Raw genomic sequence first — 22228 nt, 5'->3', positions numbered from 1 at the left:
GTCCCCTCCCTAACCATTCCTATGCCTCTGTTTCCTCTGCTCCCACCTGGCACCCAGCCATCCTCCTCATCACCCCCCTCCTCACCTCCTCCCAGCCAGTCCAGCTGCCCCAGAAAGGCTCCCCCAACCCTTGATTCCTCTGCTCTTGCTGGGAACCTGCCTCTCCTCTGTTACCTTAAAAAGCATTTAAACGGATTCTGCCCATGGGTCTCCCAAGAGAGTGAATTGGCTTCAGCGGTGGTTGTTCCTCCTCCTCCACTCCCAAGCCTACACCATGCAAGCAGCACCAACTAAACCTGCCCTCCTGGGGAGGCTCTGCCACCCCTTATATACACAGCTCCCGCCCACCTCTGACTCACAAGAGTGGCCTTGGCAACCAAACTCAGCAATCCTATTGGCTGAGTCGGATACAAAGCACTCTCTATGGCATCCCCATTGAAAGCAGGCAGCTGGGCAGGCCCCAGTCTGCTGAGGGGGCAGTGTGCAGGCTGCCTATGGGGCATGAGGACAAGGCTCTGATTGCTCTGCACCCAGCTATCGATTCGCTGACAGACAGGCAGCTGATCTCCCCGACTGCTGGAGCAGAGCCTTAGGAGCAGGCATGCAGTATAGCCCTGGCAAGAAGCCACTCACTCATCTGGGCAGTAATGCAGAAATAACATGAGCTGTGTGGCGCTGGAAAGTCCCAGTGGGGAGAGGAATAGGGCCAAAGAGGGCTTTGGGGATGGGAGGAGGACAAAGGCCTCCTGCAGCTTAAACACTGGGCAGTCACCAACACGGTTATTTCTTTGGTGATGCCTTGAATCATCCCAGACGGGTGAGACTCCATGGGCTCCTGACAGCTTTACTGAACCGCTGTGGATTTCAGCGGCTTGACTCCAGGGCTCCTATTTAGGGCCCTACCAAATTCACGGTCCATTTTGGTCAATTTCACAGTCATGAGATTTTAAAAATAGTAAATTTCATGATTTCAGCTATTTAAATCTGAAATTTCACGGTGTTGTAACTGTAGGGTCCTGACCCAAAAAGGAGTTGTGGGAGGAGGAGGGTCGCAAGATTATTGTACGGGGGGTTCGTGGTACTGCAACCCTCACTTCTGTGCTGCGGCTGGCAGCGGCACTGCCTTCAGAGCTGGGCAGCTGGACAGCAGCGGCTGCTGGCTGAGGTCCCAGTGCTGAAGGCAGAGCCGCCGCCAGCCGCAGCACAGAAGTGAGGGTGGCCTGGTCTGGTATTGTCACCCCTACTTCTGTGCTGCTGCTGGCGGGGGGCCGCCGTCAGAGCTGGGTGTCCGGCCAACGGCCGCCGTTCTCTGGCCGCCCAGCTCTGAAGGCAGCGCAGAAATAAGGGAGGCAATACTGTGACCCCCCCCCCCCCCGCAACTCCCTTTTGGGTCAGGACCCCAGTTTGAGAAATGCTGGTTTCCCCTGTGAAATCTGTATAGTATAGGGTAAAAGCACACAAAAGACCAGATTTCATGGGCAGGAAGACCGAATTTAATGGTCCGTGGCGCGTTATTCACGACCATGTATTTGGTAGGGCCTACTCATATTGCTTCCAGTCTTAGGAGCCTTCCCTCTCTGGAGTGGTTTCTCAAAAATCCCTGGACACACTGTGAACGAGCTCTTCTGCGTTCCCTGGAGTTTCAGGATAACACACTTCCCTCCCTGCTTGAGATTTGATGATGGTAGTGGGGGAGGTGGGGTGATTTTGGCTGCTGGGGATCTGAGATCTCTGCAGGGGGACAGAGCAAGTTCCAGCTGGTTCGCACGCGGGACCAGGAACATGCACAGAGCAACACAGTCCCTTCCCCACCCATTCCCAACCCCGTTTCCACTGCGGCTACTGGGCACCCAGCAACCCTAGCTGTCCTCCTCACTGAACCCCCGCAAGAAAGGCTCCCCCACCATCCCCACCCTCTTGCCTCCTCTGTGCCTGCCAGTCCATTTAGACAGGCTCCCCCCTATCCTTCCCTCACCCCCGACTCCTCTGCTCCTGCTTTGGTTGGCGTTTTGTAATCTGTTTAGTCTGCGCTGGTATAAAGTGTCTCTGCGAGGGCTGCTAGTTCAGTGTAACAATCAGCATGAGTGGTAGAGAGGCAAATAAAAGAGAGAGACAGATCCTTGGCTATTTGCAAAGTGCCCTCTCTACCACTTCCACGCCCCTTCTCTACACCAGCTCGGTGCAGCTAGCACCTGCCTGCCACGTGGCTGTCACCAATTCAAATGTAAAAATCGGTTCCTCTGAGCTTTATCCATAACACGTGTCCCACATCTTGTTTATTTGCACTTGGAAGGAGCACTGGCTCAGCAATCACCTCCCTGTCTTTCAGCTGTTGTGGTCATTCCTGAGATGGTCTCATTGAAACTGTAAGCTTTTTGTGGCAAGGTCTGCGTCTTTTCATTTCTGTAAAGTACAGTGCGAGTTTTCATGCTGTTCTGGTCGCCCCATCTCAAAAGATATATATTGGGATTGGGAAAAGTACAGAGAAGGGCAACAAAAATGATGAGGGGGATGGAACAACTTCCATATGAGGAGAGATTAAAAAGACTATGAGTGTTCAGTGTAGAAAAGAGATGACTAATAGGGGATAACATCAAGGTCTATAAAATCATGACTGGAGTGGAGAAAGCAAATAAGGAAGTATTCTTTACCCCTTCATAGAAAATAAGAACCAGAGTTTGCCCAATGACATTATTAGGCAGCAGGTTTAAAACTAACATAAAGAAGTACTTCTTTCCACAACTCACTGTTCACCTATGGAACTCATTGGCATAGGATGTTATGAAGGCCAGAAGTACAACTGGGTTCTAATAAGAATTAGGTAAGTTCATGGAGGATAGGTCCATTAATGGCTATTAGCCAAGATGGTTAGGGATGTAACCCCATGGTCTGCGTGTCCCTAAACCTCTGACCACCAGAAGCTAAGACTGGACGACAAGGGATGGATCACTTGATAAATTGCTCTGCTCTGTTCATTCCCTTTGAAGCCTCTGGCACCGGCCACTGTCACAAGACAGGATATTGGGTGAGATGGACCATTTGTCTGATCCAGTCTGGTGGTTCTTATGGCTGTGTCACTTCATAGTAAACCCTCTAGCCAAGAATGCGGTTTAATCCCAGATGAGGGGGAAGGAAAGCAGAAGCCCATTTCCCTCCATGGTCTAGCACAGGCTAGAGAGACAGGGAATCTCAAGTTCTAGTTAGAGTTCTGACCCTGACTCACTGTGTGGCCCTAGGCAAGACACTTCCCCTCTCCATGCCTCAGTTTCCCCACTGGGGATAAAAATATTTCCCTACCTCCCAGGCACGTTGGGAGGATCGGCTCTGTGACAGATGTAGCAATGTTCTGCAATATCCTTGAAATACCTTATTTAATTAAGTGAAGTATCTTTGGAGTCCATTGTATTAAATGCAAAGCTTATGTCTTATTGTAGGCCTGGGTGACCAAAGATGCTTTCCTGCCAACACAGCTACCAGCACTCATTGGGGGTGCTTTAATTATGCCAACGGGAGAGTTCTCTCCCATCAGCATAGAGCAGCTACATGGGAGACCTTACAGCACGGCTGCAGCGGTATTGCTGTAAGGTCTGTAGTGCAGACATAACCTAAGACTGTTATGAACTTGTAACCACAGAAAAAAACCCTTTGTGGGGTTTGAAGGACTGATTCCTACCAGAGCCTTGTTGGGGGGGGGGGGGGCGTGATCGCTGATAATCTTATTAGCATGTGGGTAGATTCTTTTATTGTTTTAAATACGTTTACTCTGTAATGCTTTCACCTAAAGAATAAAGGTGCTTGCTCATAAAGAGGCGTTCGGTAACCTGTTGGCATTTACAGCTGTCTATAGACTTCCAAGAGAAAGCTAAGCACAGACAGTCTGGCTTGCTGGGAATATCACAGCATAGGCACCGAAGTGTGGAGGCTGGACAGGAGGGAAGGAAACATGGGTCTCTATTCAAGAGAGATGACGGATGAGGAGCTGGGAGCCTCAAAGGGCTGCCCTTGGTGGACCACGAAGAAGGAATACAGGTGCAGTTACCCTGAACTGACAGGCTCATTCGTGTTTATGCAGCACTAAATGTTAAGGGCCTGAGCATGGTTATTTCTAGTTCTGGAGGAACCCAGTTCATGAGTACATTTCAGATGAAAGCTAATTGAATTAGCCCCGTTTATGTGGGGAATTAATCAGCAGCCGTCTGCTCCGTCATATGCTGGTTTGCTCTGGATAAGAGGATGAGCCCACTGCAAAGCGGTGACATTCGCCTTCAAGCCCAGACGGGGCTAGATGTCACTCTTGTCTCAGTGTCAGAAAACTGGCCAGAACAGCCTACCTGGGCCATGGAAAAGGCTCAGGCCCCCCTCAGAAGAAAAATGCTTAGAAAGAGGCATTATCACACACACCCACACCTCGCAGGCTACTCAGTTCCCATGCAATCCTGAATAACACAGAGCTATATTCTAGGCAGGATTGCTCTATAGTTATATTGCCATTTGGCAACAGGCCATATGAACCCAGGTGCAAGAGCTCTCTTTCCTTCCCTGTTCTGAGCCAGTTTCTGCTAAGCCAGCTGGTCATTATTCATTTCCTTGGCTGCTTTCTTATCTGCCAGGTGCTTTCTAGCCCAGGGTGTCACAGAAAGCCAGGACCTCCATTACCAGAACAGTAGCTCTTGACTTCAGGGCAGATGGGTATTCGCTCCTCTGGAGCATGCTAGGGTCTGCCTGCTGATCAGAGGATACCTAGTGTCTGCAATACACAGGCATTCCTAAGAATTAAACTAGGGTTCACTCATGGGCGGCAAACCCCAGAGAAGAGGGTTGATTTCACGTTTGAGTAACAAGCCTGGGAACCAGGGCTCTGCCGCTGACTCCCCACATGACCTTGGACAGGACAATTCCCCTCTCCTGATGTTAGAATCCCGGTCTGTATGATTTGTATCATGCTAGCGCCTAGCAACCACGCTCATGGATCAGAGTCCCATTGTGCTAGATGCTGTACAAACCCCAAAATAGACAGCTCCTGCCACAAAGAGTTTACAATCAAAAAAGCATTATACAAGAGAGAACAGGTGGAGACAGACAGACAGGTGAGCACAAGGAGTAATTAGAGTTACCTACCACCTCCCCCTAGCAGGTGGGGAGTTACTATGATTTGAAAAACACTTTGTCCTCAGATGCCAGGAGGAGAGCAGAGAGTTCTTTGCTGATAATATCCTGCAAAGATTGGGCTATGAGCCTAGGGAGAACAGGGCCTTGCAGGGAGACACTGGCCTCTGCACTTCCAGGCCTGAATTTCCTAATTGCGTTCTCTCTCCTCCAGGGCTCACTGCTGCCTCTGCAGGCATCCTCTCTTGACAGCTCATGCTGATCCAAAGGTTCAAGACGGCTACAAACAACCCTCTCTGGTTGCAGCCAAATCTGGATTCAGATTCAGCCACTGCCATCCTGACACCGAGAGGAGGGAGGATTCCTTTGCAGTCTGCAAAACCCAGCTCTCATCAGGGGTGACCAGCCCTTGCACCCCAATGCTGGTTCTCGTGGCTACTGATGACTCCACAGTGGCAGGTCAAGTGAGGTGCAGTCAGGGATGGGACCAATCCCTCAGTAGCTTGAAGTCTTCATCCAGGCAATTCTGACAACAGTCAAACCAGCAAACCAAATCCTTCTACAGCCAAGACTTTAAACTGAGACTTCCAGTCACACTCCCTCTAGCCTGCTCTTTAAATGATCGCTGTCAGTTAAGGGTGACTTTGCACAGTCAAGGAGTGAGTCCACCAAAAAGAGGATTTCACTTCCCTTCCCCAAGCGGGGCCTAGATCCTAGCCCCAGCAGAAGCACATTCCTCTCACAGGGCCCCATCTTGCTCCCTTTGGAGATGATAGCAAAAGTCCTGTGGAGTCCAATGGGAACAGGAGCCCTGTGCTGTGGGAGTTGCATACACGAAGTCTACACAGCTGGGTGAGCCCTTCTACCCTGCAAATCCCTGCAATGAGACCATGCAGCTGTGGTCTGTACTGTCTACTCAGAGATAGCCTGTAAACCCTCCCACTTTTGCCTCCATTTCTTGAGCCAGACAGCAGCTTGGGCAGCTAAGAGTCATGCTTAATAATCAGTAACTCCCATTCCCATGCCAGTAAATGGGATACATGGGCAGCTGAGTGAATGTATTGAATCAGCAGGTTGCAAGATGGCAACAGTGTTTCCTTTTGTCACAACTTCTCTACACAGATCCAGTTAAGGCTATGGCTTCCCCAAAGGATGCTACAGATTTGGGTGAATATTATCCCCCAGTTACTGAGAGGGGAGCCAGAGAGGGCTGAGTAATGTAGCAGGGTACACACGGGAAGTGCCATCCTACCAACTGCTAGACACCCTCAAGCACAGGGCTTTGGCTAACAGGAGATGGGCAGGAATGTTAGAAGCACATGGTTTCCTGGGGTTATTGTTATAGAAGGCAAAAGAGAGGGTTCAAAAGAAGAAATCAACAGATTCAGGGATAAAGTGAGAGCAGGGAAAAGGGCAGAGGAAGAAAACCAGGCAGTGAAGTCTTCCAGAAAAGATACAGGTGATGGAGGCATCATGGTCCAGTAGACCAGGCACAGGCCTGAGACTTAGGACTCCTGGGTTCTAGTCTCAGCTCTGCTGCTGATTTAGGCAAGTTTTTTGCCTTGGTTTCCCCACCTTTGAAATTGGAGGGGAAAATGTTGTGCAAATACAGTATTTATAAGGCCACAGGTGTGCCTGTCACTTCACATAGAGAGCACACACATGGTCCTTGCCCTCAATAATTTACCCTCAAGGGTCCTGATCCTGAAAGCTCAACATACACACAGTGGTCCCTTGTGGCCGTGTGGAGCCCCATTGATTTCAGTGAAGCTTCATGTAGGCACAGAGGTCTGTCCATGTAGGACTGGGGCCTAAGTGAAGAGTTTACACCCCTCTCACTGCAGGGAGGACATATGAAGGATCTGAATTACCCACAGAAATAAAAACTGTATTTGTTTTGCCCCACACATAAAACTATGTCTCTAAAGGAGGAATGAGTTAACACTAGTAAAAGGTGTGAGGCAAACCGGTTCAGGGAATGAGTATTGGGGAAGTAATGAGGTGTTGTTTAGGGTTGCAATCACAAGGACATGTGTAGGGCACTCCTGATTGCTTATTCATAGTTACATTAACCCTGAGCAATAGGGTGACAGGGCAGAAGGGAATGGCATGGGAGCTACTAACTGGAAAAGTGGCTGCTTGTTTCACACATGAGATCTATCCCAGTCCGGGTTCGTTCAGGAGCAGCAGCAAGGAGTGGAATCTCAGAGCTGGCAGGAGAGTCCAACAGGGGCTGGAAACAGACCTTACCTCCTTCTGTCCTGGAGATGCTGCTACTGAGTGAGGCTCCACACTGACATCCAATGACCACAGGCTTTTCTCAAAAAGAAAAGGAGTACTTGTGGCACCTTAGAGACTAACCAATTTATTTGAGCATGAGCTTTCGTGAGCTACAGCTCACTTCATCGGATGCATACCGTGGAAACTGCAGCAGACTTTATATATACACAGAGAATATGAAACAATACCTCCTCCCACCCCACTGTCCTGCTGGTAATAGCTTATCTAAAGTGATCATCAGGTGGGCCATTTCCAGCACAAATCCAGGTTTTCTCACCCTCCACCCCCCCACACAAATTCACTCTCCTGCTGGTGCTAGCCCATCCAAAGTGACAACTCTTTACATAATCAAGTCGGGCTATTTCCTGCATAAATCCAGGTTTTCTCACATCCCCCCCCATACACACACAAACTCACTCTCCTGCTGGTAATAGCTCATCTAAACTGACCACTCTCCAAGTTTAAATCCAAGTTAAACCAGAACATCTGGGGGGAGGGGGGGAAGGAAAAAACAAGAGGAAACAGGCTACCTTGCATAATGACTTAGCCACTCCCAGTCTCTATTTAAGCCTAAATTAATAGTATCCAATTTGCAAATGAATTCCAATTCAGCAGTTTCTCGCTGGAGTCTGGATTTGAAGTTTTTTTGTTTTAAGATAGCGACCTTCATGTCTGTGATGACAAGTCTTGGGAGACAGGCCAGTCCTTGCCTACAGACAGCCCCGCAACCTGAAGCAAATACTCACCAACAACCACATACCACACAACAGAACCACTAACCCAGGAACTTATCCTTGCAACAAAGCCCGTTGCCAATTGTGCCCACATATCTATTCAGGGGACACCATCACAGGGCCTAATAACATCAGCCACACTATCAGAGGCTCGTTCACCTGCACATCCACCAATGTGATATATGCCATCATGTGCCAGCAATGCCCCTCTGCCATGTACATTGGTCAAACTGGACAGTCTCTACGTAAAAGAATAAATGGACACAAATCAAATGTCAAGAATTATAACATTCATAAACCAGTCGGAGAACACTTCAATCTCTCTGGTCACGCAATCACAGACATGAAGGTCGCTATCTTAAAACAAAAAAACTTCAAATCCAGACTCCAGCGAGAAACTGCTGAATTGGAATTCATTTGCAAATTGGATACTATTAATTTAGGCTTAAATAGAGACTGGGAGTGGCTAAGTCATTATGCAAGGTAGCCTGTTTCCTCTTGTTTTTTCCTACCCCCCCCCCCCCAGATGTTCTGGTTTAACTTGGATTTAAACTTGGAGAGTGGTCAGTTTAGATGAGCTATTACCAGCAGGAGAGTGAGTTTGTGTGTGTATGGGGGTGGGGGGGATGTGAGAAAACCTGGATTTATGCAGGAAATAGCCCGACTTGATTATGTAAAGAGTTGTCACTTTGGATGGGCTAGCACCAGCAGGAGAGTGAATTTGTGTGGGGGGGTGGAGGGTGAGAAAACCTGGATTTGTGCTGGAAATGGCCCACCTGATGATCACTTTAGATAAGCTATTACCAGCAGGACAGTGGGGTGGGAGGAGGTATTGTTTCATATTCTCTGTGTATATATAAAGTCTGCTGCAGTTTCCACGGTATGCACCCGATGAAGTGAGCTGTAGCTCACGAAAGCTCATGCTCAAATAAATTGGTTAGTCTCTAAGGTGCCACAAGTACTCCTTTTCTTTTTGCGAATACAGACTAACACGGCTGTTACTCTGAAACCAGGCTTTTCTCAGTCTGCCTTGTGCCTTGCTGTAAGGATAATTCCAAGGGTCAGCCCGTCCTCTGAATGGGAGCAGCTCCCCTGTGCGCGTTTCCTGGGGAATTCCCTTCGGCACACTCTCTGCAAAGGGTGGCCAAGGAGATCCAGTGCCAGCCTGTGCCATTTATATTTCTAATGCAGCCCTCCAGACAGAAAGATAAGGCGGGGGAGCGACCTACTGGTCACACAGACACTATCCAACAGGCTTCTCATTGTCCCTCAGCACACTGAATTGGTTTTCACACTGCTCGGTTACTCCTCAATCACATACCAGCGTTCCTGACAAAGGCCCAGTGTATCTTTTTCTGACAAGACATAGCGCAATAGTTGTGTGTGTGTCTGTGAAACTGCCCAACTCTGTGCCTGACACCCTGTACTGCTAAGAGCTAGAGGAGGAAACAGTGATCAGCACCTGTGCTTCTGCAACAGGTCACTGTGAGTTCTTTCCCGGCTATCTCCAGGAAGCAGCGAGCGAGCATGCCGTGTCTGGTACAGCAGTGACAACCGCGAAATCCTCACTAGCCAGGGTGGGCTTCTTAGAATCATAGAACATCAGGGTTGGAAGGGACCTCAGGAGGTCATCTAGGGCAACCCCCTGCTCAAAGCAGGACCAGTCCCCAACTAAACCATCCCAGCCAGGGCTTTGTTACACGTGGGCTCTCTGCTGTGCAACATGAGCCTTCCAGGATGAAGAACGATTCCGGGGACGTGGTTGCTACAGAGAGAGGGGCTGGGCAGGGCGCAGTGGGATGCCCTGTAACCAGCACTGAGTGCCCCCAGGGGCCTGCTCCTCTCCCAGATAGGGGAATAGAACCCAGGAGTCCTGGCGCGCCCAATGGCTGAGACACTCCCCCCCAGCAGGGGGCGCTGCGCCCGCCCGGGTTTTCCAATACGACCTTCCCGCGCCCTTATACCCCCCACCTGCCGCCTTTGTGGCGGATAAGCCCCGCCCCTTGCCCGAATGCGCCCAATCATCCCCCCACCTCGCCCTTGTGCAGCAGCGATTGGCTACCCCGTGTGTCAGTCAGTCAGACGTGACGCGGGGCGATCCTCAGCGGCCCAATGGGAGTGCTGGGTGGGCGGGCTCGCGGAGGGCAGGCGGTGTGGGACCGGGCGGAGGGGGCCGCGGCGATGGCGCCAGACGCGCAGAGCCGGGAAGGCGAAGGCCGGAGCCTCCGGGCCGTGCTGCTGGGGCCGCCCGGGGCGGGCAAGGGCACCCAGGTGAGGGGCCGGGCGCTGCGCGGGGCCTGGGGATCCCCGGTAGGGCCCCGCGTCGGGAGCGGCCAAGGTCACAAGTGGAGTCGGGCAGCGGACCCAGGAGTCCCCGGCCCCCGCCCGGGCGGCGGGGGGGGGGACTAGGCCCCGGGAGTCCCCGGCCCCCGCCCGGGCGGCGGCGGCGGCGGGGGGGGGGGGGGGGACTAGGCCCCGGGAGTCCCCGGCCCCCGCCCGGGCGGCGGCGGGGGGGGGGGGGACTAGGCCCCGGGAGTCCCCGGCCCCCGCCCGGGCGGCGGCGGGGGGGGGGGGGACTAGGCCCCGGGAGTCCCCGGCCCCCGCCCGGGCGGCGGCGGGGGGGGGGGGGGGACTAGGCCCCGGGAGTCCCCGGCCCCCGCCCGGGCGGCGGGGGGGGGGACTAGGCCCCGGGAGTCCCCGGCCCCCGCCCGGGCGGCGGCGGGGGGGGGGGGGACTAGGCCCCGGGAGTCCCCGGCCCCCGCCCGGGCGGCGGCGGGGGGGGGGGGGACTAGGCCCCGGGAGTCCCCGGCCCCCGCCCGGGCGGCGGCGGGGGGGGGGGGGACTAGGCCCCGGGAGTCCCCGGCCCCCGCCCGGGCGGCGGCGGGGGGGGGGGGGGACTAGGCCCCGGGAGTCCCCGGCCCCCGCCCGGGCGGCGGCGGGGGGGGGGGGGACTAGGCCCCGGGAGTCCCCGGCCCCCGCCCGGGCGGCGGCGGCGGGGGGGGGGGGGACTAGGCCCCGGGAGTCCCCGGCCCCCGCCCGGGCGGCGGCGGCGGGGGGGGGGGGACTAGGCCCCGGGAGTCCCCGGCCCCCGCCCGGGCGGCGGCGGGGGGGGGGGGGACTAGGCCCCGGGAGTCCCCGGCCCCCGCCCGGGCGGCGGCGGGGGGGGGGGGACTAGGCCCCGGGAGTCCCCGGCCCCCGCCCGGGCGGCGGCGGGGGGGGGGGGACTAGGCCCCGGGAGTCCCCGGCCCCCGCCCGGGCGGCGGGGGGGGGGGGACTAGGCCCCGGGAGTGGGCTCTCCCCACATGTTAATCTCTGATGTGTTCTAGCCACCTCTAATGATGTGTAGCATGGAGCTGGCCTTTGTCTGCGAAGTACGTTGCAAATACTTACAAGCTTCGCTCATCCTCGCGCGCCCCTGGACGTTAAGAAGCATCTTCCGCATCTCGTTTAGGGGGAGGCCGGGGTGCAGAGCGGTAGCAATTAGTTGCCCGGGGCAGAACTGAAAATAGAACCCGGGAGTTCTTGGCTCCAAAATCCTACTCTCGAAACATGCTTCCTCCTTGCTCGCAGCCGTCAGCCCCCTGACGTGACCGCTCCACACAGCCAGCCAGCTCCACTTCTCCTGGTGCCTTCCCTGCTCCACCCCTCCATTTTCTTTATCCCCTGGCCTCTTCCAATAGACTCCATGTTGTTGTAAGAATCCTTAGAACTCTCCCTAGCTCTTTGGTTGCCTGAGACATTATCTCACCCGTGTGAAGGAATAAAATTTCTCTGGCTCCTTGCATCCGCTGATTTCTAGTTCATCTGCCCCTTTTGGCTACTGCAAATTCCTTGGTCCTTCATGCTGTTTGGTCCCAGACCATGTTAAAATAATTTTGTCTGCTTCTCATTGCAAAACCATTTTCTTTGTACTGACGTTACCAAACCCTGTTTGGATTTTAACCCTTTTAACTTTTTAATATCGCTTCTATCACTGTGAGGTGAAATTACTTCCTGCGATTAAAAACTTCACCTGTGGAGAATCAATGGGATCTGTTCATGGAAGTTACACCAGATTCATTTTTTATTCTGTTTTCTCCCATCATAGGCTCCTAAGCTTGCTGAAACATACTGTGTTTGCCACCTGGCAACAGGTGACATGCTGAGGGCCATGGTGGCTTCAGGATCGGAGCTGGGTAAAAGGTTGAAGGAGACTATGGATGCTGGGAAGCTGGTGAGTATAGTGAGATGGATATTGCTAATGAAAGTGCTAATCATCTGGGTATATTGAGAGGACTGAAAAAAGCATTTAAAAAAAATACAAGCCTGCGGTGATCAAACGGCTGTCCTTCATGTAGAAACGCTGGAACCAATGACAAATCCAGACCAGAAAACTAAAAACAAGTTCCAGGGGAAATGTGTGATTTCCCCACACCTTCCCTGTAAGGCCATAGGAAAGATGTCCTGTAAAGATGCTTCTCCCTATCCTGCATAGATCTGAGTTTTCCTCCTTAAAATTCCTGTTTTCTTAGCTTTTAGCTTTCCCTTTTGGTTTATCTAGTTTCACAGAACATAGAGTAAATCCTGATTAATCAGCTTCTGGCTAATAAATGCTCCGTTATCCCAAACTGTGGTTATGTCTCTGGGGTTGCAGGAACAGGTGTTATCACTACTGCACTCCTAAGCCTCCTGTTCACATGGTGCCCCTAAGCCCTGCAGAGTGAAGATTCCAGTTATCCGAAGGTTTCATATATATCTCCGGAGTCCTTCAGATAATTGCGGTTCACCTGTAATTTGTAAGGTGAAAATAAAGCCTTAAGACCATTTACCCTCACAGTTACAGAGAGCATTCAACTCTTTCGTGTGAAAATGGCTTGGTTTGGAGTCCCAGATGATGGCTATACTTGTTACCTGTGGCATGTTTCATCCATAGATTTCAATGCATTTTGTCAAGGTGGGTAAAGCTCTTAATGGGGAAACTGAGGCAGGGAGTGAAGTAACTAGCTCAAAATAATAGTTTGAGCTCAGGTCTGCTTACTCCCAGGCTGGTGCTCAATACCTTGCATCATTTTGTCTCCCTTTATGCATAACTATATACCCAGGTTCAGACCTCAAGTCTCCCCCCTTTCTTTCCTCTTCTTTCCCCGTGTGTTACACTGAATTATGCTATTTGCCAATAGCAGGCTTTAGTACTCTTAAGAAAACTCCTTCAGAAGGCTTTGTGGTAGCACAGGGAGACTGCTTATCGTCATCCCTTCACATGGAGCTTGTATTGCATCAATGAGCCTGCCATATCACAACTGGTTATGGAAGATAGGAGCACTATCTAGAAAGACTGGCTGTTATCTTTAATGTGTGTGTTCCTGGAAACACTACACTGCATTGGCAATATATTGTATTAGCATATTCTGGCTTTAAGATAACTTAGTTTAGTGGAAGTACAGCAATTCCCAAAGCCCATTCTATGGCTCTTGCCTCTAATGGTACATCTACACAGCAGAGAAAACCCTGCGGCTGGCCCGGGCCAGCTGTCTTGGGATCAGGCTTTGGGGCTGTTTCATTGCTGTGTAGACTTTGGGCTCGCCAAACTCTGGGACCTTCCCACCTTGCAGGGTCCTAGAGCCCCGGCTCGAGCCTGAGCTCAGAAGTCTATTCAGCAATGAAACAGCCTTGCAGCCCAAGCCCTGCAAGCCTGAGTCAGCTGGAATGGGCCAGCCATGGGTTTCTAGTTGATGTGTATACATACCCTAGCCTGCCTGAGGACCAGATTCTGCTAGGCTACAGTAGCATAAATCAGGAGTAACTTCACTGAAGTCAATGGGGAGTTATTTTAGGTTTAAACCAATAACATTTGGACACTAGTCTGAATTGGTGTCTTCCACAGTCAACTTCATTCCAATCTTATGTTCAGATTGGAATATGAGGAAGCCAAGCAAGGCCCAGATGCTGCAAGCACCTATACGTGTTCTTAACTTGAAGCACGTCAGTTAAAGTCAATGGGGCTATTCATGTGCCTAAAGTTAAACTTGTATGTAACTTTGCAGGAATGGGGCCTGTCTGTCTCTACAGGGGAAACGGTGAAATTGTGCATTTCTCAGCACCTTTTTAATAATCAAAATTAAAAAAAAAAATCCTTAATCTGTGTTTTAGTGTTTGACTCCTGCCAGTAGGGTCTGTGGAATCTATCCCACGATCAGCGAATGCACAAGTTAAGAATCTCATAATGCTGTTTACTGGCCCACATTGTGACGTGTATTATTTGTGCTCATTGAGCCTGTTAAATGTATGTCTTGTTATCTACATGTTACATACACACACGTAGCAAAAGAGAACCTTTGCTTCCTGACTAGGATGTGTTTCAACTTGCAGATTTTGCATTGTATTAACAATACTTGGCATTTCAATTATATTACGCATACCCATGGTTAACATTGCTATTTTCCCTTGGTTTTGTTGCACTTAGGAGCAGGTGCAGACTAGGTACTCATGAACCCTAGGCTCGGATGGGTATATTCCGTGGCTAGCAGGTGTGAAGACAATGTTTGGTGAAGTCAACTGAATTTTAGGGATGTAAATGAGGCACCCTATGGTCTATCATGCTTAAGATAGGACAGTGATGGACTAATCTGGTCTATTTACTGTTTTTAATGAGGTGTCTATGACTTTCTTCTAAGGTGAGTGATGAGATGGTGGTGGAACTTATTGAGAAAAACCTGCAGACTCCTCCCTGCAAAAATGGCTTCCTGCTGGATGGTTTCCCTCGCACAGTGAAGCAGGCGGAGATGGTACGTGACCTCAAATCCTCTAGCTCAGTAGCTCTTGTTACCCCCAGCCATGTCTCTAGAGACTTGATTATGTCGGAACTCACACTGCAACAGAGAATCTGTGTACTTAAGGGCAATGTTTTCTATTACAGCTGGATGAGCTCATGGAGAAGAGAAGTGAGAAGCTAGATTCTGTGATTGAATTCAGCATTGCTGACTCCTTACTCATCCGGAGGATCACTGGACGGTAATAATTCTCCTTCCTCCACACATAGGCCAGGTCCATTTTTCTTATTGTTTTCCCTGTGCTTTGGGAGAAAGTAGTGAATTTTGATTCCTGGGACAGTTTTAGCACTGGGTGGAGCCAGCTTTGTCAAAGCACCTCAATCCTGGCCTGCTTCATTCAGCCTTTGCTATTTCAGTCTTTGCTCCACACACATACACGGTTCTGCTGTCACACCTCAGTGCTGACCTGGAGCATGCCTTGCTATTCCCATCCTGGGCCTTCCTTGAACAGAGTCTGTCCATCTGTGCCACGGATAGTGGTTGGTGATATGACTAAGCATGAAGGAGAAATGTGAAATGCTAATGCCTTATGCTGTGTCTTCTCTGGTGTTATCACTGCTTCATTGTATTACCCTGCAAGATGAAGTGCAACCAAACATCCTTGTCCTGGATCAGACTTGACCGTTTAGGTCCAGCAGAAGTTCTCCATTACATCACCTAGCCCTTTAAAATCTGGATTTCCAGAAGATTCCTCCCTCACTCCTGGACAAAATACTCCTCCACCCCCTCCCAGTACAGCTTCTTTTCCTCAGCTCCCTGAAGAGCTGCTTGATTGAATTGACTCGAGCAAATTTATTGATAGAACGACAAACATCTGTGTTGCTGTGGATGTTTCCCATGCTGACTGGTGTGTGTTTGTCCTCTTATCATGAGTGCAGAGGTATTTTGCTGACCCTTGTTTTCGGTTTTAGGCTGATCCACCCAGCAAGTGGCCGCTCTTACCATGAGGAGTTCAACCCCCCTAAAGAGCACATGAAGGACGATGTATGTGAGCTACTGATACATTTCCCCTGAGATCTTATTTAAATGACCTTCAATTCAATGGCAGGTTTTAGAGTAACAGCTGTGTTAGTCTGTATTCGCAAAAAGAAAAGGAGGGCTTGTGGCACCTCAGAGACTAACCAATTTATTTGAGCATAAGCTTTCGTGAGCTACAGCTCACTTCATCGGATGCATACTGTGGAAAGTACAGAAGATCTTTTTATACACACAAACCATGAAAAAAATGGGTATTTACCACTACAAAAGGTTTTCTCTCCCCCCCACCCCACTCTCCTGCTGGTAATAGCTTATCTAAAGTGATCACTCTCCTTACAATGTGTATGAAAATCAAGGTGGGCCATTTCCAGCACAAATCCAGGGTTTAACAAGAACGTCTGGGGGGTAGGAGAAAACAAGGGGGAAATAGGTTACCTTGCATAATGACTTAGCCACTCCCAGTCTCTATTCAAGCCTAAGTTAATTGTATCCAATTTGCAAATGAATTCCAATTCAACAGTCTCTCGCTGGAGTCTGGATTTGAAGTTTTTCTGTTGTAATATCGCAACTTTCACGTCTGTAATTGCGTGACCAGAGAGATTGAAGTGTTCTCCGACTGGTTTATGAATGTTATAATTCTTGACATCTGATTTGTGTCTATTTATTCTTTTACGTAGAGACTGTCCAGTTTGACCAATGTACATGGCAGAGGGGCATTGCTGGCACATGATGGCATATCACATTGGTGGATGTGCAGGTGAACGAGCCTCTGATAGTGTGGCTGATGTTATTAGGCCCTGTGATGGTGTTCCCTGACATTAGGCCATTGGGTGCCAGCAATGCCCCTTTGCCATGTACGTTGGTCAAACTGGACAGTCTCTACGTAAAAGAATAAATAGACACAAATCAGATGTCAAGAATTATAACATTCATAAACCAGTCGGAGAACACTTCAATCTCTCTGGTCACGCGATTACAGACGTGAAAGTTGCGATATTACAACAGAAAAACTTCAAATCCAGACTCCAGTGAGAGACTGTTGAATTGGAATTCATTTGCAAATTGGATACAATTAACTTAGGTTACCTTGCATAATGACTTAGCCACTCCCAGTCTCTATTCAAGCCTATTTCCCCTTGTTTTTTCCTCCCCCCCCCCCCCCCCCCCCCGACGTTCTTGTTAAACCCTGGATTTGTGCTGGAAATGGCCCACCTTGATTATCATACACATTGTAAGGAGAGTGATCACTTTAGATAAGCTATTTCCAGCAGGAGAGTGGGGTGAGGGGGAGAGAAAACCTTTTGTAGTGGTAAATACCCATTTTTTTCATGGTTTGTGTGTATAAAAAGATCTTCTGTACTTTCCACAGTATGCATCTGACGAAGTGAGCTGTAGCTCACGAAAGCTTATGCTCAAATAAATTGGTTAGTCTCTAAGGTGCCACAAGTACTCCTTTTCTTTCTTCAATTCAATGTCAGACCAATAACCAAGCTTTTATTGCCCTGTCTTCACATGTTGTCACCTCCATTTGACTAGAGATGAGTTTGATGGAGGGGAGGGCTCTGCAGGGCTGTAACAAGCTGCAGATTTGGCCTGTTCACTGTCATCTTCTTTTTTCAGGCCACTGGGGAGCCCTTGATCCGCCGTTCTGACGATACCGAAGTGGCTTTGAAAACTCGTCTGAAGTCCTACCACACGCAGACCACCCCGCTGGTAGACTACTACACCAAACGAGGGATCCATACGGCCATAGATGCCTCCCAGTCCCCCGACGTGGTGTTTGCCAGCATCTTGGCAGCCTTCTCAAAAGCCACATGTAAAGACCTGGTTATGTTTGTTTAGGGCACAGCTAGTGCAGCGCACTCCCTTTTCCTGTGGGGTCAGGGGGAGGAAAGGCCAATTAGAGAGCGGAAGGAGGGGGGATGACAGCCTGAGAGGAGGCTGGGCAAAGTGTCCATTAAACAAGCAGTTGCTGGTCTATTTTTCTGGCCTATCTGAACATGCTTGTATGTTTCTGTATACCTGTGTGAGAGAGAATATAGCCTGTAGGGGGCGCAGTGAGCTAATGTACCGGCCATTTGCTGCTAACAACATGTTTACATCCAGTCGGGTCAAAAGTGAAAGTTTGGTTTCTTCTAAAGAGTCCTAGTTAATGGGAAAACAGCTGACTTTTCACTGTTCAGTCTGTTTGGCTGGGACCCAGTTTGGGACTAGCAGGAGTACTGGAGGTCATGGCTGATCTCGGGGGTGGGAAGCTTGCAATACACAGGTCAGTGCTGTCTTTCATGCTTCACCGTACGGCTGTGGGAAAATAAAACGCTCTGCCTGCTTGCAGGAAGTGAGCCTCATCTGTGTGGGAGGAGGAATGAATGCAAAATGTGTGAGTGGAGAATGTGCTGCTTAGTACCATTTTAGAACACAAGCCTTTACCCTGTGGTACATGTCTGATTATTTTATACTGTGTGAGCAATACTGTAACCAGCCTAGTTTTCTTGGAGGGGAATCTGGATCCCTGTGGGTTTGACTCTAAAGGGGGAAGGTGAGTGTAGGCCGTAGGAGACTCCCCTTTGGAAAGGGAGTGGGAAGGGAAGCAAATTCTGTGGATTCCGCTGTCTCCTCATCCCCTAATCACAGGAGATGATGTAGCAAGCCCTTAGTGTGGTTTTCTCAAGGTTTCCAAACAAGTCATTCTTCAAGGAGCTTGTGATAAAAGCTTTGAGTGTCCTTGAGCCCTTCTGACCTTCCTTATGATATCATGGAAATGCACTTGAGGTTCTCAAGCAAGCCTAAGTGCTCATGCTGAAACCTGGGCTGCCTGATGTTGATTTTAACGTGACAGAGGTCATGCTGCCCTCACAGTAAAAACAAGGCTGGTATGAAAGGAACAAACTCTGTTCTGTGTGGAAATCTCAACAGTATGTGGAAGCTTCTGGCATAAATGCTTATTGGCCCAAATGAAGCTGAGTGTCCTTTAACCTTCAGTGTATTTTGCTGATTTGGTGTAATAGGCTGTGTAATCTCATTGTGTACAGGAGATGTGGAGTCTGTATGCTGAGCTGCCTGAGCGACTGGCCCATTCAGTTTGAGGGTCAGCCAGGAGGGATTCTTCTCTCCTTTAGTTCATGATTTACTGTTAATCACACTCTGCTCCTCCACTTCCCTTCCAGTGAAGTACAGCCGTCCCTTCCCCCTTTCAAAAATCTGTAAATAGCCCCAGAAACTGAAAGCGGTCTTGTCACTGCTACTCTCTCTGAAATCATGTGACTGCATGGAAAGGGGCGTGGAGGGAAAACAGAAGTTTAGAATCTGTTGCTCTGTTTGGGTCTTCCCCAGCTTCCACTGTCTTGCAGTGGTATTTCCTCTTGCCTCACCACAACAGAGACTCTGTGGTTGTGCTGCTAGTGGGGTGCTGGGTACAGATGTTCTGGTGGCAGCTCCTATCTGCTTTCAGTTAGTTCAGGAACGTAAGAAGACTGGGTATAGACAGCCATGGAATTGAGTGTCTGTTGGAGCCACTACTGCGTAATTGTTTGCCTAGAATGACAAAAACTGCCCCTTGAGTGTACTTGAATCTCTTGAGAAGGGGAGCCCATGTAGCAATAATCTAATGGAAGATTCCCACTAAATCGCCTGGATTTGGGAAACAGCGCATCCCACCCCCCTGTGTGAGCTGCATCTGTCCTACACGTCAGCCTCATTCTGCTGTTAACCATGATTGTTTGGTTTTTATTCCTTAAATCTGTTTTGTTTTTTGTCTTTTTGTTTCCCATTTATTCCAGCTCAGTGACTCCATAGGCCAGACAAGACACCACCAAAGGCTGCATGCTCCATCACCTCACTCCATCCCTTCCCCTTGGGAGAAAGGGAGGGCTGGGAGGGATGGTGGTGGGGGTCACGGCTGCTCAGAGGAAAGGAGGGGAAGAAGGAGAAGGCAGAGTGGTTTGTTTCTCATCAGAATCATGTTCAAGAGGAGATTGATCTTCTTTAATTTAAAAAAAAAAAAAAGAGAGAGACAAGTGTTTGGGGAGGAAGAACACATTGTATTGGCACAGAAATCCATTTTCATACAAAGATCAGACTCCTGAGCCTTTGCCCTGCGATGAGTGTTGGACTTGGTGCAATTTCAAGCTTCCAAATGGGACTCCTGGTACTGCCATTGCTTGGTAGCTCTGCATGGTTTCTTTTTTCTCTAAGGTCATTGTAGAATTTGTTTTTCTGCTTCCTCAACTTAATTCCCCTATTGTAGGACCAAAATGAATATGTGAAATGACTTCTGTAATGGAGAAAATAGCTGACTAAATTGTACTTCCCTCGTTTCCTGGATATTTTGGCCTTCCTAAAACAAGGCAAAGGTGGTCTGAGGAGCTTTCTGCTCCTGTGTGATGCCATCAGGGACCTGAACTCGAGCCCAAGCCTTCCATCTTTCTGATCTTGGAAAAGCTGAACTTCCTAAAATAATGACGAAATACATAGGATTTTACCCCTCTCCCACTTGACTGTGGAAGCGACAGTGAATTGGATTTTTTGCCTCTTTTTACCAACCAAATGCTGCCTTGTTTAATCTCTGAATCAATAAAACATACTTTATATTTTGTATCTGTAGCTGCATTCTTCTCTTTTTGACCTGCACACAACACAGGCTGGCAGCGGTGATACATACTGTAGACTACATCTACCAGAATTGAGAGGGTAGAGGATGACCAGAAAGTCCAACCAGAGAACTCAACTCTGTGCAACTAACGAACATACCCTGTCATTTTCTCTCTTATATACATTTCAAACTCCCTATTAGGGAAGTGATTGTTCCAAGTGCTGTCCCTGTTCTTCTATCTCTTCTACTCTTCTGTATGAAGAAATTAAAGATAAATTCCTTTTGAGCTTTGACCCTGTCTTGGCTGGAGCTTGTCTTCTGTGTGTTTTCATAGCTGACATCTCTGAGCGTTTTAATAGCTCTCTATTTCTATCAGTGTTGTGTGCCTTTAACGTGGTCCTATATTCTTTCCCTACTCCCACAAGACAACAACTCTAGTTTTACTGCTTTTGAGTGTAGCAGTTTCTTCTGCACTGTAGCCTGTGACCATCACCTTCATGCTTACTACCCTCCATGCTCCCCTTTCAGCAATGTGTATCTTCTGCAGCATGGAACAAAATCTGCCCTGATGGCAGAACATATCTTTCTTTTTATCCCAACCTGTTCAGGGCTGAGACCTTGTGGATTATTCTCTGATGTGATTCCCGAAAGAACATTTTTCTTGATATGCAGGAAAACTATGTGTGGCCTCCCCTTGTTGCTATTTGTAGTACACAAGCACCCCAGTCCATTTTGGGAGTCCTCTGCTAGGCACTGTACAAAGACAGGATGCTGCAGAGCACCCATCGTCTCTTGCTTTTGCAAATAATAGGTTTAGTGAGCAGGCTGTATCAGTATTTTTCTTCACCTCCACCTTGTGCTTCCCTAATGTTTCTCATAGGGTTTTGATGAGTGTTTTCTTCACCTTTCGAAAGCAAGCTCACACATCTGAGTTTTGTGGTATCATTCCTGTACTTTGATAATCAGGTTCTACCTAGTTCTTACTGATAACCTCTTTCCTTACCTTTCACCTGCCTTTGCTAAAGCCACTCTGTTTGCTTTGACAAGGTTTTTAGAATTGTTTTTTAGTAAATTGTTCCTGTTAAATGACTTCACCCCTGCAAGCTGCTTATCCTGTGATCTTTTGAAAGGTGTGTTCGTATTTCATACAGATAATTTATTCAGCAGCAGGAGAAGAGAATATGCCCTATGTATAACACTAGGACCAGCATAGTCTAGGACACTGCATTTTCCCTTTCGTTCAGTGTGGTGTGAGTTGTTCTCCAATGCAGCAGTCTCTCTCCTGCTAAGGAAAAGCAGCTCCACGGCTTGGGCTGCAGAAAGCATCAAGCTGCTTTTCCTTCTGAAATGTGCTGCGGGACTTAACAGTGGCATACCTCCCCCCCCTCGCCTCAAAGCATCTGTGAAAGAGAATGCAGCAAATCTCTTCCCCTGCACGGTATTCCGGGCTGATGAGAATGCAGTGTTCTCTGGCTTGTAGCATCTAGACTTGGGGCTGGGGAATGTCGCATCTACTGTATTCCCTGCAAAAGAGCATCTGGCTTGGAATGCAAAACGAATCCCTGCCCTGCACCAAGCACATGGAGTGAGGAACAAAGCAGCTAGATATCACAGTGTGTGCTGGGGGGGCTGGATATGCAGAGATACCACCTGGCTCCTCTGCACACTGGGTGGGAGACCCATACTGGCTAATGGTGCCTATTAAGGAGGGAGATCAGAGTCCCTACGGT

At 49.4% G+C, this 22228-nt stretch overlaps 2 protein-coding genes across 7 annotated transcripts in view; one reads left to right on the top strand and one right to left on the bottom strand.

Moving 5' to 3' along the window:
- AZIN2 (antizyme inhibitor 2) overlaps positions 1 to 11836 on the bottom strand; it is a 28228-nt gene extending 16392 nt beyond the window's left edge. For 4 of the 5 annotated variants that reach the window (XM_048826110.2, XM_048826109.2, XM_048826112.2 and 1 more), the window contains exon 1: positions 175 to 322. The gene's annotated coding sequence lies outside the window, so the exon portion shown is untranslated. Of the gene's footprint in view, positions 1 to 174; positions 323 to 11510 lie in introns of those variants that run through there. The other variant, XM_048826111.2, reaches the window with a different exon arrangement.
- AK2 (adenylate kinase 2) lies at positions 10243 to 20501 on the top strand. 2 transcript variants are annotated; one of them, XM_048826115.2, is made up of 7 exons: positions 10243 to 10391; positions 12208 to 12333; positions 14774 to 14884; positions 15016 to 15110; positions 15841 to 15913; positions 17528 to 17723; positions 19687 to 20501. In XM_048826115.2, exons 1-7 carry the CDS (start codon positions 10302 to 10304, stop codon positions 19692 to 19694), a joined length of 699 nt encoding a protein of 232 aa, XP_048682072.1. In that variant the 5' UTR covers positions 10243 to 10301; the 3' UTR covers positions 19695 to 20501. The 2 variants fall into 2 exon arrangements, with proteins under 2 accessions (XP_048682072.1, XP_074977460.1); XM_075121359.1 differs by lacking the exon at positions 19687 to 20501 and having other exon boundaries at positions 17528 to 18862.
- Positions 20502 to 22228: the final 1727 nt, after the last annotated feature.

This window comes from Caretta caretta, chromosome 19 (assembly GCF_965140235.1).
Source record: "Caretta caretta isolate rCarCar2 chromosome 19, rCarCar1.hap1, whole genome shotgun sequence".
Classification (NCBI taxonomy): domain Eukaryota; kingdom Metazoa; phylum Chordata; order Testudines; family Cheloniidae; genus Caretta; species Caretta caretta.
This window is presented reverse-complemented; position numbering and strand designations above follow the sequence as displayed.